The sequence below is a fragment of the Pyxicephalus adspersus genome, chromosome 6, assembly GCF_032062135.1.
Source record: "Pyxicephalus adspersus chromosome 6, UCB_Pads_2.0, whole genome shotgun sequence".
NCBI classification, from domain to species: domain Eukaryota; kingdom Metazoa; phylum Chordata; class Amphibia; order Anura; family Pyxicephalidae; genus Pyxicephalus; species Pyxicephalus adspersus.
The window spans coordinates 23,258,063-23,272,233 of NC_092863.1; the positions used below are offsets into that span (position 1 = coordinate 23,258,063).

The following is a 14,171-nucleotide window of genomic DNA, read 5'->3' on the forward strand; positions in this document are numbered from 1 at the left end:
TCCAACAAAATTAGATCTTCCAGATCCTACAATCAATGTAGAGGACAATATTATACATTACCTTTCTGCTTCCAGGAGTTGCTGGATCGAAGATTCTTGTTTGCATCTCACTGGGCAAAGCAGAATATACTGGAAGAATAATCAGTTCAGGCACATCAGGACCAAGAGACTTCATTCTTTCGTATAGGATTTCACAAGCTGTGTCAATTTCTTCCTGACCAGTCAGAAAAACCAAGATATCACCTATACGGGAGAACAAAAAAGGTCATTTAGTTATTTTTGTATCATTTACATTTTTGTTTTAATAAATTTAAAACTCACATGAGCCAATGGGCCTGATTTATTAAAGATCTCAAAGGTTGGAGAGGATACACTTTTAATCAGTGAAGCTTAGTAATCCAGCAAACCTGGAATAGATTTCTTCAAAGTAATTTTTCTAGCAAAGACAGAAATCGTTTTTCTTATATTTTAAATCAAGAAGGGTCATGTAAAATCCTTTGATGGGTTATTGCTATTTAGGTCTTCATTGGGAATAACTTCTCCTTAATTCCCCTACCCTTTCATGAGAACAGTAAATGAAAAGGTATTTCTCCAAAAAGATCATAAAAAGGGCTTTTGTTAATGCTGAGCCAAGATGAGTTAGAACCACTATCATTTCCTGTCCTGCTTACATGCTGTTGATGAAAAATCAGCACAAAGAAATAAAACCATAACAGGCTTATATTTTTAACTGTTTCCTCAAAAACAAAAAAATTTTTTTTTGAGGTCAAATATTATTGAGTCAAATATTCCAAACAACAGATCAAGCACCCAGCACTTCATACGTTACAATTCTACAAACCTGGTGGCTCTGTAAGATGTATTTGCATAACTGTGATAAGACTGGCATCCAGGTAGTCTGTCTCAGGTTCTTTAGTGTAAAGAATCTCTACAGGGTATGTTCGACCAGGAATGGTGAAAATTGGAGCCTCATAGAAATACTGAGAGAACTTCACGGCATCTAGTGTTGCTGACGTAACAATAAGTTTCATATCTTGGCGTTTTTGCACAGTCTTGATAAGGAAACAAAAGGTTATTGAATATGGTAATTAGTATTTTAGTTTATTAAAAAAAAGTGCCAAAATCATTGCTTCATATTTTATCTATATGAAACCGGTTTTGCCCCAGGGACCTCTGTCATACAAATATTAATACTCACAAAGAAGTGCAGACTAATGTTTCATTACTAACATGCCCACCTCACTGTTCTGAGCTTGGGAAGAATGATAGTGCGCTATACAGGTACCTGGAAGTACCGGTACGTCAAAACTTTTACAAAATGTTATACTTCAACTTAAAGTAATCTTGGGAAACAGATTTACTGCTACAGACAGATCCTTACATTATATAGGTCTAACAGTGCTGCCAATCACAATCTGCAATTTTGACTGTTGTATAAATGAACTTTTTGCAAATCAAAGCGATATGGGTATTAAGCTGTATAAGACAACAATTACACGATAAAACCTGAAGGCTACTTGAAAGGCACATTGGTTTACAAAATGCAGTTATCATTGAAACAGTATTCTTTCAAAGGTGTGGGCATTCTCAATTGAAAACAGAAGCAAAACATAATAATTAGCATATATGCTTTAAAATTGTGTGTACTAATGGTTTAAAATCTGGTTTGCTTTAAGCGACCATTGTCCACCACTATGTACTGTAGTTACATCCACCAGCATCTACACCACTAGGAACTTAGAATTAACATACAAAAAGCAAAACATAAAAGGTAGGAACATGGAGACGACAAAGTTTCCAATTTAGGTTACCAATTTAAGTATTTATACATATATATTCATTGTGCATACCTTTTTTAAAAGTCCAAACAGGACATCAGTGTGGATGGTCCTTTCATGTGCCTCATCCAGCATGATAATTGCATACTGGGTTAAATCTGGGTCAATAAGACACTCTCTTAACAGCATACCGTCTGTCATGTATTTTATGACAGTCTCTGGGCTTGTGCAATCTTCAAATCGAATTGTATAACCCACCTAAAGAACAAATAAAATCAAAAATTTCAAGCTTTGTTTTCATTATTTTAAAAACTGCAAGCCGTTTATTTTAAATGTCATGTCCATTCAGATGGGTGGGCAGCCTTTCTGACTAATAAGAAGATGCAAGGGGGTTGGAAACAAAAACTAAAATTTTCAAAGAGTAAAATAAAAAAAATAAAAAACTTGCAAGCACATAGGATTTTGTCTCTTTGTCTGCAACAAAACAAGTTTACTTGGCAGTTCATAATTTTTTCTGTGATGCACACTGAGCTGGGCATAAAGAGCTCAGTTGTATGGTACAGTCCCAGCATAACCAGCTGCCGGGAGATATGCCATTCTGGCCTGGCCAATCAAGATAGAAGATCCAGAAGCAGGATGTAAACCAGGTGCCCACAGCAGAGCAGGCAACAGGCAGGTAATTTTATTTTTTTTTTGCAGAAGGGAAATTGCAAGTCATTCTGCAATAAACAACCTGCCTGCAACTTTTTATTTTTGAAGTCTAGTTGCACTTTAATTCCTTTGTAGAGCTGCATGAGATTGGTGAAGGCGGACTCTGCTAGTGAGAAATTGCATGAGTGGGACTGATATAATCATCTAGACAATCAGGAGTGGGGTTTTGTGTCTCCAAAGGCCATTTATGTTAGGCTCAAAATGGCCCAACCATACAAAGGATAGAGGGGTGGGGTATGATATGAAAAAGCTTAAAAAAATGCCTTACCTCCTGCCCCAAACAGCATCCATATTCTTCAGACACTCTTTTTGCAACAGCCATAGCGGCTACTCTTCTGGGCTGGGTACAACCAATTTTACCCCTTGTTGTATAACCAGCTTCTGCTAGATACTGCGTAATCTGCGTGGTTTTTCCTGAGCCAGTTTCTCCGATGACAATAAGAATTTGATTATCATGAACAGCCTTTTGTATATTAAAGTAGAAATATAAAGTTAGCACAAATAAATGTATTTTCATATTATACATATATATTTTCATATAAATTAACAATGTATGTATGGATGGATGTAATCATCCTATATGGGACAGCACTAGCACACTTAAAAACTGAAAGAATGACACCAAAGAATAAAAATCTGCCTAATAAGACATACAGTAAAAACATATTACATATATATTAAATAGCTAAGCACAGACCACATTACAAATATGCATTATGTTCTGCTTGTTACAGAACACTAAAGCAGGAGGATCATCAAAGATAACTATTTACTATGCAATATTCTGGAGAACTCAAAAGGACAACGCAGGCTCTGCTCCACACCACGTCCTGCATTTTATGAATTGGATGTAAAATGCAAGCCACTCTGGGGCATGTCCCACACACAGAAGTATCACTGCTCTTATTAAAAATACAACTCATTAAACTGGTAGTTTTATTATCTTCAGCTAAACAACCCTGGCAAGTTTACTAGTAAATATTTAACAAACACCAATATAGTTAATTATTTTACCTTAAAGAGGACATATATATTGATTATTTTAGGTTTAAAGTTAATAGTTCCTCTTTACATACTATAACAAGTATATAATAAATACTAAAATAGAAGTGCACTAATAGGTAAAATTGTCGGAAAGTGTCAGAGGCTTTAGAGAGAAAGTGTTTTTTTTTTTTATTATTATATTATTATATTTTCAAAGCTAACTACTAAAAGAAACACAAAAGCCTACACTGATTTTTATTTACCTGCACCAACTGGTCCTTTAGCTTGTAGATGGGTAGACTTTCTCTTTGCTCAATAATTGACATCTGTGTCTTCTTCCCATAAGAAGCTTTGTTGCCACCAAACGCATGCTTTTTCCATTCTGGAATATCATTCGGCATCATTCCAATACCTCTCATGTTAGCAGCAATTTGTCTGCCATCAACTGTGAAATAAACGATAATATGTGAGTACGGTTTTAAAAGAAAATTGAAAACAAAAATTAAAATTCTCTTGTAAAAATACAGGATCACGAAGGTAACTGACAAGGCAAGGTTTCAATAAACATCTGTATTTTTCTACAGTCACGTTAAGTAGTAGGTACACTACATGGAAATAATTGTTTTATAACATAGAATTGGCATAGATTTCAAACAACTACCAATTTGTCAAGAACTGACTGACCCAGCAAATGCAGCCCTAGAACTGCAGTCAAAACGAATTCATTCATATTCATAAAGAAATCATCTAAATTGACCTATCTGGGAGGTGTGCCAGGAAAAATTCTTTGCCATTCCAAAAAAATACATTGGAGTACAAAATAACAGTAATGTTTGGCACCACCTGAAGACAGCATTTTAGGAGACCCTTATATCAATTGTAAAGTATAAGGATATATCAGAGTCATGTCATGTCAAAAAGCTGGTGGTAAAGTCGAAATAGAATTTTGACACAATAGGGGGCACACATCAATTGATCAAATTCATCAAAACAAAAAAAAAAAAACAATGGAGGGTTAGGGAATGGCTTAGTCAAAGCCCTAAATTGAGTACTCTTGAAATGGATAGCTAAGAAATCCACATGATTCTTATGCACATGTAATATATGTAAAAGAAAGTGACCCCTGTATTGGTCAAAGCTACATCTACTTTTCAGCTGAATATTATTACATCTTTTAAAATTTTTGTAGCTCAAAGTATGGAAGAGGCACATTTGCTTGTAATTTAAAGAAGCCTATTACTTTTAATTGTAGGCACTGCTTGGATAAAGAATTAATGCTTGTATGTTTGTGTACGTTGAGGATTGAAGATTCTGAACTGATCACAGTATAATTTCTTGAACTCAGAGGGTATATTTGCACAATATTTGCACTGAATGAAGAGCAGAAAACAAACCATCTGGCAAAGGGTCCACCCAGTGTTTGTTCAGTCCCATTGGAATAGAATCCATTTCAGCTTCTCTTTGTGCTTGTTTAACTTCTCTTCTTTCTTTAGCCAAAGCACTTTGCATCATAGCTGCTTGAGAAAGTGAGCCATCAGGGTTCTGAAAACAAAGATAAAAAGTATATGGTAAAACAGATATGAGGGCTATAATTAATGCTATAGAAATGAGTAACCTGTTTTTTTAACAAATACCACTTATTCTCCAAAACCACCTTACCTTCACAATTTTTATCGGGCTCATGTCCATGCTCTGTTTCGTATGTCCTCTGAGGAATGGAGGTTCCTCTTCCACAAGTTCGATTTCCAGATCTTCATCTAATCAACATAAAATGGTTGCAAAGACTTAAAGCATGGTAAGTATTCAGTAAAGATGTGTACAAATTTAAGTACTCTGTAAGAAATGAATAAAAGTGACTAAACCCGCTTGGTAAGAAGTAATAACAGTATGTCTGTTAAAGAGAATGTGCAGTAGGTTTGCATATTTTTTCAACATTTATCATGGTCAGAACTAAAAACAAGACAACAAAAAAGACTTTAGTAAAACTTATAAAACCATTTTCTTGAAGTCTACTGAGAGCCAAAAGTTTAAACCATTGTGGTAATACTGCTGCCTACAGGAATATAGGACACTGGCAATTAAAATGCTGTAGGCCAAGCCAGGATAATCCCTCTACCTCTACTACAAGCAGGTCACAGTTTTGTAGCAAGTAGCACCTTGTATCCCACAATGGTTAGAGTGAGAGGGGAGATGCTTTCCAATTTCACTACCTGAGCCTCACACTTACAAGGCTCCCGACAGTTGGGCCCACAGATTTACACAGGTATTCTAGCTCAATCTGCAGTTTTAAGATCTACAAATCCAGCAAGATGTAGATATTCCATCTCTTGAAGGATTTGTGAACATGACGCAGACTTTAGTGCATTAGGAGACCACAAAGAACCCAGTAAATTTTAGGAGGAAACCAAAGAGTGGGCAAAATTAAGGGGAAAGAACGAATTCAGGCGAGTCTATTTTAATCTCTCTAAACCTGAATCTGCTGCCTTTATTCAATTCAATCTAAAAATACAGGGATTAGCAGGTTGATAAGGAAGGCATATAGGAATATAAAATGCAGAGGATTACATAAAGAAAGCCCTTTGGTTAACATCTGATATTTACATATGCAGACCACTTTCTAGTGATCCACTGTGAAATTACTGATCCTGCAAATTTTGCATTGTGGAAAACTAGAAGTTGATGATTATGCTAAAGAAGTAAATATGGAAATTGTTTATAGCTAAAACTTTTTTCTTTTAGGTAAATATTGGATACAACATGAATATTCAGTCGCCTATAAAGCCAGCGGGTGAAGCCTAATACGTAATATATATACAGATAGAAAAACAGACACAATATATATTAAACATATATATATATATATATATATATATATATATATATATATATATATATATATATATATATATATATATATATATATATATATATATATATACATACACACACACACACACACAACCTTCTCCTTTCCAAATCTTTGAACTTTCTGGCTCTCACTGAAACTTGGCTTTCCTCCTCCGACTCTGCTCTTTCATATGGAGGCCTTCACTTTACACATACCCCTACCCTGGCAACAAAGTAGGGGGTGGTGTGGGTCTCCTTCTCTCACCTAAGTGTACATACAGATTCCTACTACCCCGCCCTCTCTCATTTTCACCTCTTTTGAAGTCCACTCTGTCTGTCTCCTTAGCCCCTTACCCCTCTCATTGGTTCTGTTGTCTACCACACCCCTGGCCCAGTATCACAATTTTTGGATAACCTTGCATCCTAGCTCCCACACATTCTTTCCCATGACCTGCCCACCCTCATCCTTGGTGACTTTAATGTTGCAATGGATGAGCCCAACCTTCCCTCCCCAGCCAAATTGTTCTCCATTACCTCATCATTTGGACTCACTCAGAACATCAATTGCCCCACACACATAGCCGGACACACTTTAGAACCTCGCCCTCCTTGACAACTCACCATTTCCCCTTTCTGATCACAACCTTATCACCTTCAACCTATCGAACTCTTGCCCTCCCTTTCCACATCCCAGACCTGGTCAATGGCAGAGAGATATGCGTAACCTTGACCACAACCTTTTCCCAAACTGCCTTGCGTCCCTAACCCTCGCTCTCTCCAAAATCACCTCCCCAGATGAAGCTGCCACCATGTTAAACCACTCTCTTTCCTGGGCTTTGGATAAAGTTGCCCCTGCCACCTTCCGCTACCCCTGCCCTGCCAACCCCCGACCCTGGGACAACAATCACACCAAACAGCTACAAAAGACTGTTCGTGCAGCTGAGCGTAAGTGCAGAAAATCTGGCCTCAGTGCTGACTTCATGGACTACAAAGCTTTAACACAGAGCTCACTGTCACCAAGCAAAATTATTTCTCTGTAGTCATTTCCTCTCAAGCTTTCAACCCACGCAATCTCTTCTCAACAATTGACTTCCTCCTAAACCCCACACCTGCTCCCCCCACAACATCCCTCTCTGCCCAAAACATTGCCACCTACTTTAGAGATAAAATAGACAAAATCAGACATGATGTCTCTGCTCACGAGGCACTCCAACCATACTCACCCCTTCCACCTGTAAATCATCACTGGCCTCCCTCTCTGTTACTGTGGACAAAGTCTCTTCTCCCATCATCTCCATCTACTACCTGTTCATTCGACCCAACTGTCCTGGATAAGGTCTCATGCTGCCCGTCAGCCATCTCATCATGGATGTCTGACCGATTTTTGAAACTCAACCTGGATAAAACTGAACTCTCATCGCCCCCCCCCCCCCTCAAATTCCAAATCTCCCGACATATGTCTAACTGTTAACAACACTGTTATTCGGCCCTCCCCTCAGGCACATTGTCTTGGTGTCACCATTGACTATGCCCTCTCATTTAGCCCCCATATTCAGAACATTTCTAGGTCCTGTCACTTTCATCTACGCAACATCTCCAAAATCCGCCCCTACCTGTCCCAAGACCACCAAACTCCTTGTACATGCTCTTATCATCTCTCGTGTGGACTACTGTAACCTCCTCCTCTCTGGTATTCCACTAACCCGACTCTCTCCTCTACAATCTATTATGAATCCTGCAGCCAGACTTATTCATCCTTCCCTCCGCTCCTCTTCTGCTGTATCTCTCTGCAGATCTCTACACTGGCTTCCATTTCACCTTAGAATCAAATCCAAGCTCCTGTGCTTCGCCTTCAAATCCCTCCACAGTTATTGGCCCACTTATATTTCTGACCTGGTAAAAAAGTACTCTCCCAGCTGCTCTCTCCGCTCCTCCAATGTCCTACCAATGACTTTCTAACGCATAACCTCATCACACGCACCAATACAAGACTTCTCTAGAGCTGCACCAACTCTCTGGAATGGTCTTCCTTGTCCTCTTCGGCTTGCTCCTACTTTCTGCTCATTTATTAGAGCACTCAAAACCCATTTTTTCAAACTTGCCTACCCATCTTCTTCTGTCTTTTGAAACCATCACTACTTTTCATCATTACATATCTCCCATCCCCCATCTACTAGATTGTAAGCTCTTCGGGGCAGGGTCCTCTCCTCCTGTATCATTGTCTGTATTATTTGCAACCCTTATTTAATGTACAGAGCTGCGTAATATGTTGGTGCTATATAAATCCTGTTTAATATTATTATTAATAATAATAATAATAATAATAATAATAAAATGGTTTACCTTCTTCATCGTCCACCTTGGGCAAGATACCAGTCTCCTCATCAAAATCAGGAAACTCCTCTTTAGAAAGGACGTTGGCTGCAATCATCTAAAAAGAAATACAGTTAAATGGTACTCTTAAATAAAAACAAGTGGAGGCTACAGACTAAATGCACATTTAGGTATGGTAATAAATTGGTAATGCAGCATGGGTTGCAAATGACATCCTATTATACTTTTACAGATACTTTTTTATTGCATGTCAGACAAAAGTATAAATGCCACTCAATCAATATCAGGGGGCAGATAGTTTAGTACAATTGCAGTGTTATCCGTAAAGTAATTTTTAAGTCCACTTTCCCTTGTGTACTTGGTTTAATTTATCATAGTATTTTATAAAAAGTGTAAATATTTGTAGATGGGCCCCTTACACTTTAGGAAGAAAACCCTATGTTCACATGTAGCACTATATCGTGAGTACAAGCACATGTCTGCTTTCCCCTTATGTTGCTTATCAGTGAGCTAAGAGCCTTTAAACCATTGCTCCTAGCTGAAGCACATATATGGTATTCACTGGCACTTCATAGAAACTTTCACCTGGACTAGTGTTGAAATTTTACAGTGTTGATTAAGGCAACCTGAGCCTGCAGTTTTGTAGTCCACTCACAAAATTGCCTATAATTACAAGTTCAATGTAGTGTTAGCCTATACCCACAATGTAGATACAGCCTACATTTCTGTAAGGATAACCAGGTATGCCCTTCTATTAACAGCAGACAAACACAAAATAACCTGGGACAATATGCAAATGTGGGTTAAGTCTGCTTAAAATGCTTACTTGTTTAATTTCCCACTTTTCTGGGTCCGAAATCTTGGTGAGACGTTTTCTTTCCAAAGTATCATCTTCTACTTCAGGGGCATTTACTAAAGAAAGGTGGCTGGGCCTGTCTGGATTCCTCATTGAAGCCTCCTCATTGTTTTCACCTACAAGGTTCCTCCTCCTGTTGGGATTTAGGTCTTCTCCTGTATCCTGATCCACATCCTGTGTAAAAAGCAGACCTATTATAAAGAGGACACACATGCAACATACCGAAAGTGGCAACATATGAAAACCTGACTGCTTCCTATTAACAATCCATATGTAAATTTTTCCTAGAACATATTCCCATGACGGTAATACAATACTTAACATCACTACACAACCCAAACCTTTTCTGTGCGTTTTGTTTTTAACTGTGGTGGTAACCAACTTCTTGAGTTCAAAAATTATCAAAATTAGGACCGGCATTGCATCATTTTTATTGCTTGAAAAAAAAATAGTGCACATATTGATGTGGATTAAGAGAGAACAATACAGTGGGTACATAAACAAGTTGAAAGTAGATAAGTAAATGCAATACATTGGAAAAATACATTTAAAGAGATATTCCTGTTGTTGATACTATAGAATATGCAGAACTTTTATTGCATAATATAACAAAGAGCAAAATTAGAATTCCTGGCCTGTCCCCATATAACAATCAAAATGTATTGTAACATTTGAAGTGAATAATAAAAAGTGGTTTGTTATAGACATACCTTCATACTTAGGCTGGTTTTGCATCCAGTGAAGGAAAGTACCTTGACCTTTACTCTCTGTCCTTTGCTTACTACATCAGCAACATTGGCCACACGTCCTTCTCGTCTTAATTCGGATATATGTACCAACCCCTCCCAACGTTTTCTGTGGATAAAACGATAAATGTAATCATGAGCTATAGCCTTTTCTGAGATGCTGAAGACAAATAATCACAGTTACCTTAAGCCTTCCAGTTGAACAAAACAACCAAACTGCATAATGCTGGTGACTTTGCCATTGTAGATATCTCCGATGGCTGGCTCTTCTGGCGGTGGCCTGTCCACATGTTTCTCCCTCCAACGATCAGAAAACCTTTCCGAGGTTGGGCTTCGACTCTTTGACCTGCGTGGACTTTTTACTCTTTTTCTGTCTCTGGATCGGGACCGAGACCTATACTTCTTTTTCTGATCTCTATCTCTGCTGCGACTTCGGTTCTTTCGTCCTCTGTCTCTGCTGCGACTGCGGCTTTTCCTATTTCTGTCTCTGCTGCGACTGCGGCTTTTCCTATTTCTGTCTCTGCTGCGACTGCGGCTCTTTCGTCCTCTGTCTCCACTGCGACTCCTTCTTTTCTTATTTCTAAGTTTGATACAAATATTTGTGTTTATGGGAACCATTTTATAGAAACCAAGTTGAGCATTCACTGCCTCTATACTGATAGGTGCACATTAAGTGCATTGCATTAATAAAAAAAGCTTTCTCATTTGTAGATGAAATAATATTCAGAAGTAATACTTACTTGTGTTTACTATTTATTTCCTTGACTTTAATCTGTGCACTAGGCATTAGTGCTTCAAGTTCTTTCAAGGTATCTGCTGCCACCTTCAGATCCTCTTGATCAAGCATGGTCTAAAAGACAAAGCGAACGCCAGTAAAACAGCTAAATACGCACATTAAAACACATATTAAATGGTTTCTGCCTCCCAGAAAATTTTTAACTGATACAATTAATGTATCCAAAATTTCCATGCTTTAGAATACAGTAGTAACTGATCACAGTTCTCCTAAGAAATGTCTTCCTCTCGATCACCATACACCCAACAAGAAAGCTTGGATATTAGCAAGTACTTAATTCAACTAGCTCCTATTTTACATCATTTTACGAAACAAGCTCTCCATAATCTGATTTCAAATTTCAGTTACAGTGTAGTGGAATAATTCATTCAAATAAACTAGTTGAAAAAAAAAACTATATACTAAATATAATATATGCTAAAAGTTATATAATGTATACCAGTCCCAAGACCCAAAAACATCCAGGTAAGAACAAGAAGGAAAGCAGAGTTGTTACATAACTGTAGAAGTGTAAGGGGTATCTCATATGCAAACTAGAACAACTCGATCTCTTTCAGTCCACCCACAGACAGTAATATGGGCAACATATAGGCTGTCACTAACAAGCAATCACAGGAAGACAGTTAAAATGCAGCACAAGATTTTTAGCAGAACTAGTTTCAGAGAACAGAAGTGCAAACATTGTTACTTACTCGAACACTTGGATCATTTGGTCTGCAAAGTGCTGGACATAAGATGGACTCTTTTTCTGTGTGTATAAAAAGAAAAAAAAAAAACAAAAAAAAAACAAAAACAAAAACATTTTAGCTTTATATTTTATATATTATATAGATATTTCTATTTTTTATTGTAAATATTTTAATACAGAAAATATGAATTATGAGTTAGCAAATAGTACCAGAATTGTTAAAAATGCTGCTCCAGGTTTCCTCTAGTGCTGACCAAACCACCAAATGCCTAGTAACATAGTCATTTTATTCTTGTCCGGTCATTATATGTGTTGAAGGTGCCAAGTAAAGCCGAATAACCTTCTTTATAGGCAGAGGCCATGTATCATAAGACAATGGCTGTTGTAATTAGCACTAAAACACTATCTAAAAGGCAAGTATTGCAGGCCTATTTAAGCTTTATTTCACCATCGCAAGAAAACACAGATTTAAAGTTAACATATGACTATAAGCCACTTTAAAGAAAAAGATTTCAATAAACAATTCACGTTAAACCTAAACAAAGAAACCCCGCTTCCCTTCCCCTGCAAAAAAAAAAATCATCGAAATAATAAAAGAAGCCATTGCATTCATGCTTGTCACAAATCACTTCAAACTTTACTACATCATTACCAGGTATTTACGTAGCAATGGAATAAAGAAGGACCAGCACAACTGTTAGGGTGTTTCTGTGCAGAAATTACCGTGAAATGTGTCCAGTAAAAAAAAAAATCTGTTTTATTATTTCTAATAGAAAACTTCTCATCAGCTCACATTTTTTTTAGGGGATCTACCCAACTCCCACAGTTCCTTAACCTGCCTGGTGGTTTGAATAATAGGTATTTTAAAATGTCAAAACAGTACATTTAAAAATACTTATTTTAAATTTCCCACCTGGTCCCGCCTCCCAGCCCCTTGTTCGCACTGCCTGGCCCCAACAACTGCCTGGCCCTCGTGTCCCCAACATTCACACGCCAGGGACGCAGATGCCGGACAGAATCGGTGTAGCCGAGCGATGCCCAGCCCAGGATAAACAGTGAAAGAATATACACACCTTTACTTGTGGATGGCTTTGCTGGACATTTCATAGTCTGTATCAACCGCAGCAAATTACTAATAAGGGAGTCCTGTCATAATAAATAGATATACATTCAGATGATTAAAATATTTCCTGTAATGTTCTTTATCTACAAAAGTTTTGAAAAGCATAGGAAGAGCACAGAAAGCTATCACAAAATACTTGGCAGTATCAAAATGTATTTTTCTGAACCTTTGGCATATGTAACAGATGAAAGCAAATAAGACACATAAAACCTAAATTCGTTGAATACAGACAGAAAACAAAAACACTTACTGTGAATTCTGCTCCATTCTTTAACAGGGCGGATTTAAAAGAGTCAAAAGTAGGAAACTTCTCTGCAAGATCAATGATAAATTCAGCTGCAAGGAAAAATAAATACAGATTTAGAAATCTTGAATTGACAAAAATAGGCATTTAACTGTAGATTGAAGTGTAACAGAATTAAAATCAAAATTCAGACACTAAAGTGTAATTTCATATTAATTTTTCCATGAGAAATATTGTCAACAAACGCAAAGGAAAATAAAGTAGATGCAGTATATGTCAGACATTTTTTTTTTATTTTACATAATGCAAAAAGTTAGCCTTTGGTACATACAATTTAAAGTTGTTGAACAAAAATTACTACGGATTTTATCAGGATGCCACCAAAAAGATACCTGGTGACAAACCTTTAAAAGTCAAAGAGATGGCAGAAACTCAATGTTCTCTGCTGCAGAAGATGATAAAGAGAAATCCCAAAAAGGAAGCTCAGGTTAAAGCTCAACTTGCAACCACTGAACTAAGTGTTAAAAAAAAACAAAAAATTCACTCTTCATGGCATATGTTGACATCAGAGATGTTTGTGTATTCCAATACCATCAAAATCTCAGAAGTATCAAAACAATTAGAAAAGTCCACAGAAAGTGAAGCATCCTGTTTGCCTGTCTCCCCTTTATCTTGATAAAACTGTTATAAGACCTAAGAAAAAGACATATTGGCAGTCCTCTGTGTGTCATTTCTGGGCAAAATCAAGTAAGCAGCTAAATACAGAGCTTTAAAGGGGAATACAAGTGTAACGGCTATAAAGGACATTACAAATCTCAGATAACTCCATTGCACAAATTTGTACTTTTGGAATGTTTTACATTTAATTAAAGTAGAAATTAGCTATCTGATAACAAACTAAAGAAGTTAGTCCAGGCCACAAGGCAGATATATAAAAAGCCTCACCCTGCCCAACAAGAGATGTAATGAAGCTAGTGAGTATTACGATGTCAACAATTTCAGGAGTGCAATGGATCAGACTCACCTTTACAAAACGTCATGCATGTTACCTAACGGACTAGCAC

The 14,171-nt window shown here is 37.2% G+C and overlaps 1 protein-coding gene across 1 annotated transcript in view; it reads right to left on the bottom strand.

The window, feature by feature from the left end:
• DHX8 (DEAH-box helicase 8) overlaps positions 1-14,171 on the bottom strand; it is a 29,004-nt gene that overhangs the window by 13,318 nt on the left and 1,515 nt on the right. Inside the window, exons 3-17 of the mRNA XM_072414928.1 lie at positions 13,114-13,199; positions 12,814-12,886; positions 11,745-11,800; positions 10,997-11,106; positions 10,441-10,836; positions 10,221-10,365; positions 9,481-9,684; positions 8,664-8,751; positions 5,133-5,230; positions 4,868-5,015; positions 3,737-3,918; positions 2,758-2,952; positions 1,851-2,036; positions 842-1,052; positions 62-243 (exon numbers count right to left, since the gene is read on the bottom strand). Coding sequence (XP_072271029.1) covers positions 62-243; positions 842-1,052; positions 1,851-2,036; positions 2,758-2,952; positions 3,737-3,918; positions 4,868-5,015; positions 5,133-5,230; positions 8,664-8,751; positions 9,481-9,684; positions 10,221-10,365; positions 10,441-10,836; positions 10,997-11,106; positions 11,745-11,800; positions 12,814-12,886; positions 13,114-13,199 — 2,360 coding nt within the window. The remainder of the gene's footprint in view (positions 1-61; positions 244-841; positions 1,053-1,850; positions 2,037-2,757; positions 2,953-3,736; positions 3,919-4,867; positions 5,016-5,132; positions 5,231-8,663; positions 8,752-9,480; positions 9,685-10,220; positions 10,366-10,440; positions 10,837-10,996; positions 11,107-11,744; positions 11,801-12,813; positions 12,887-13,113; positions 13,200-14,171) is intronic.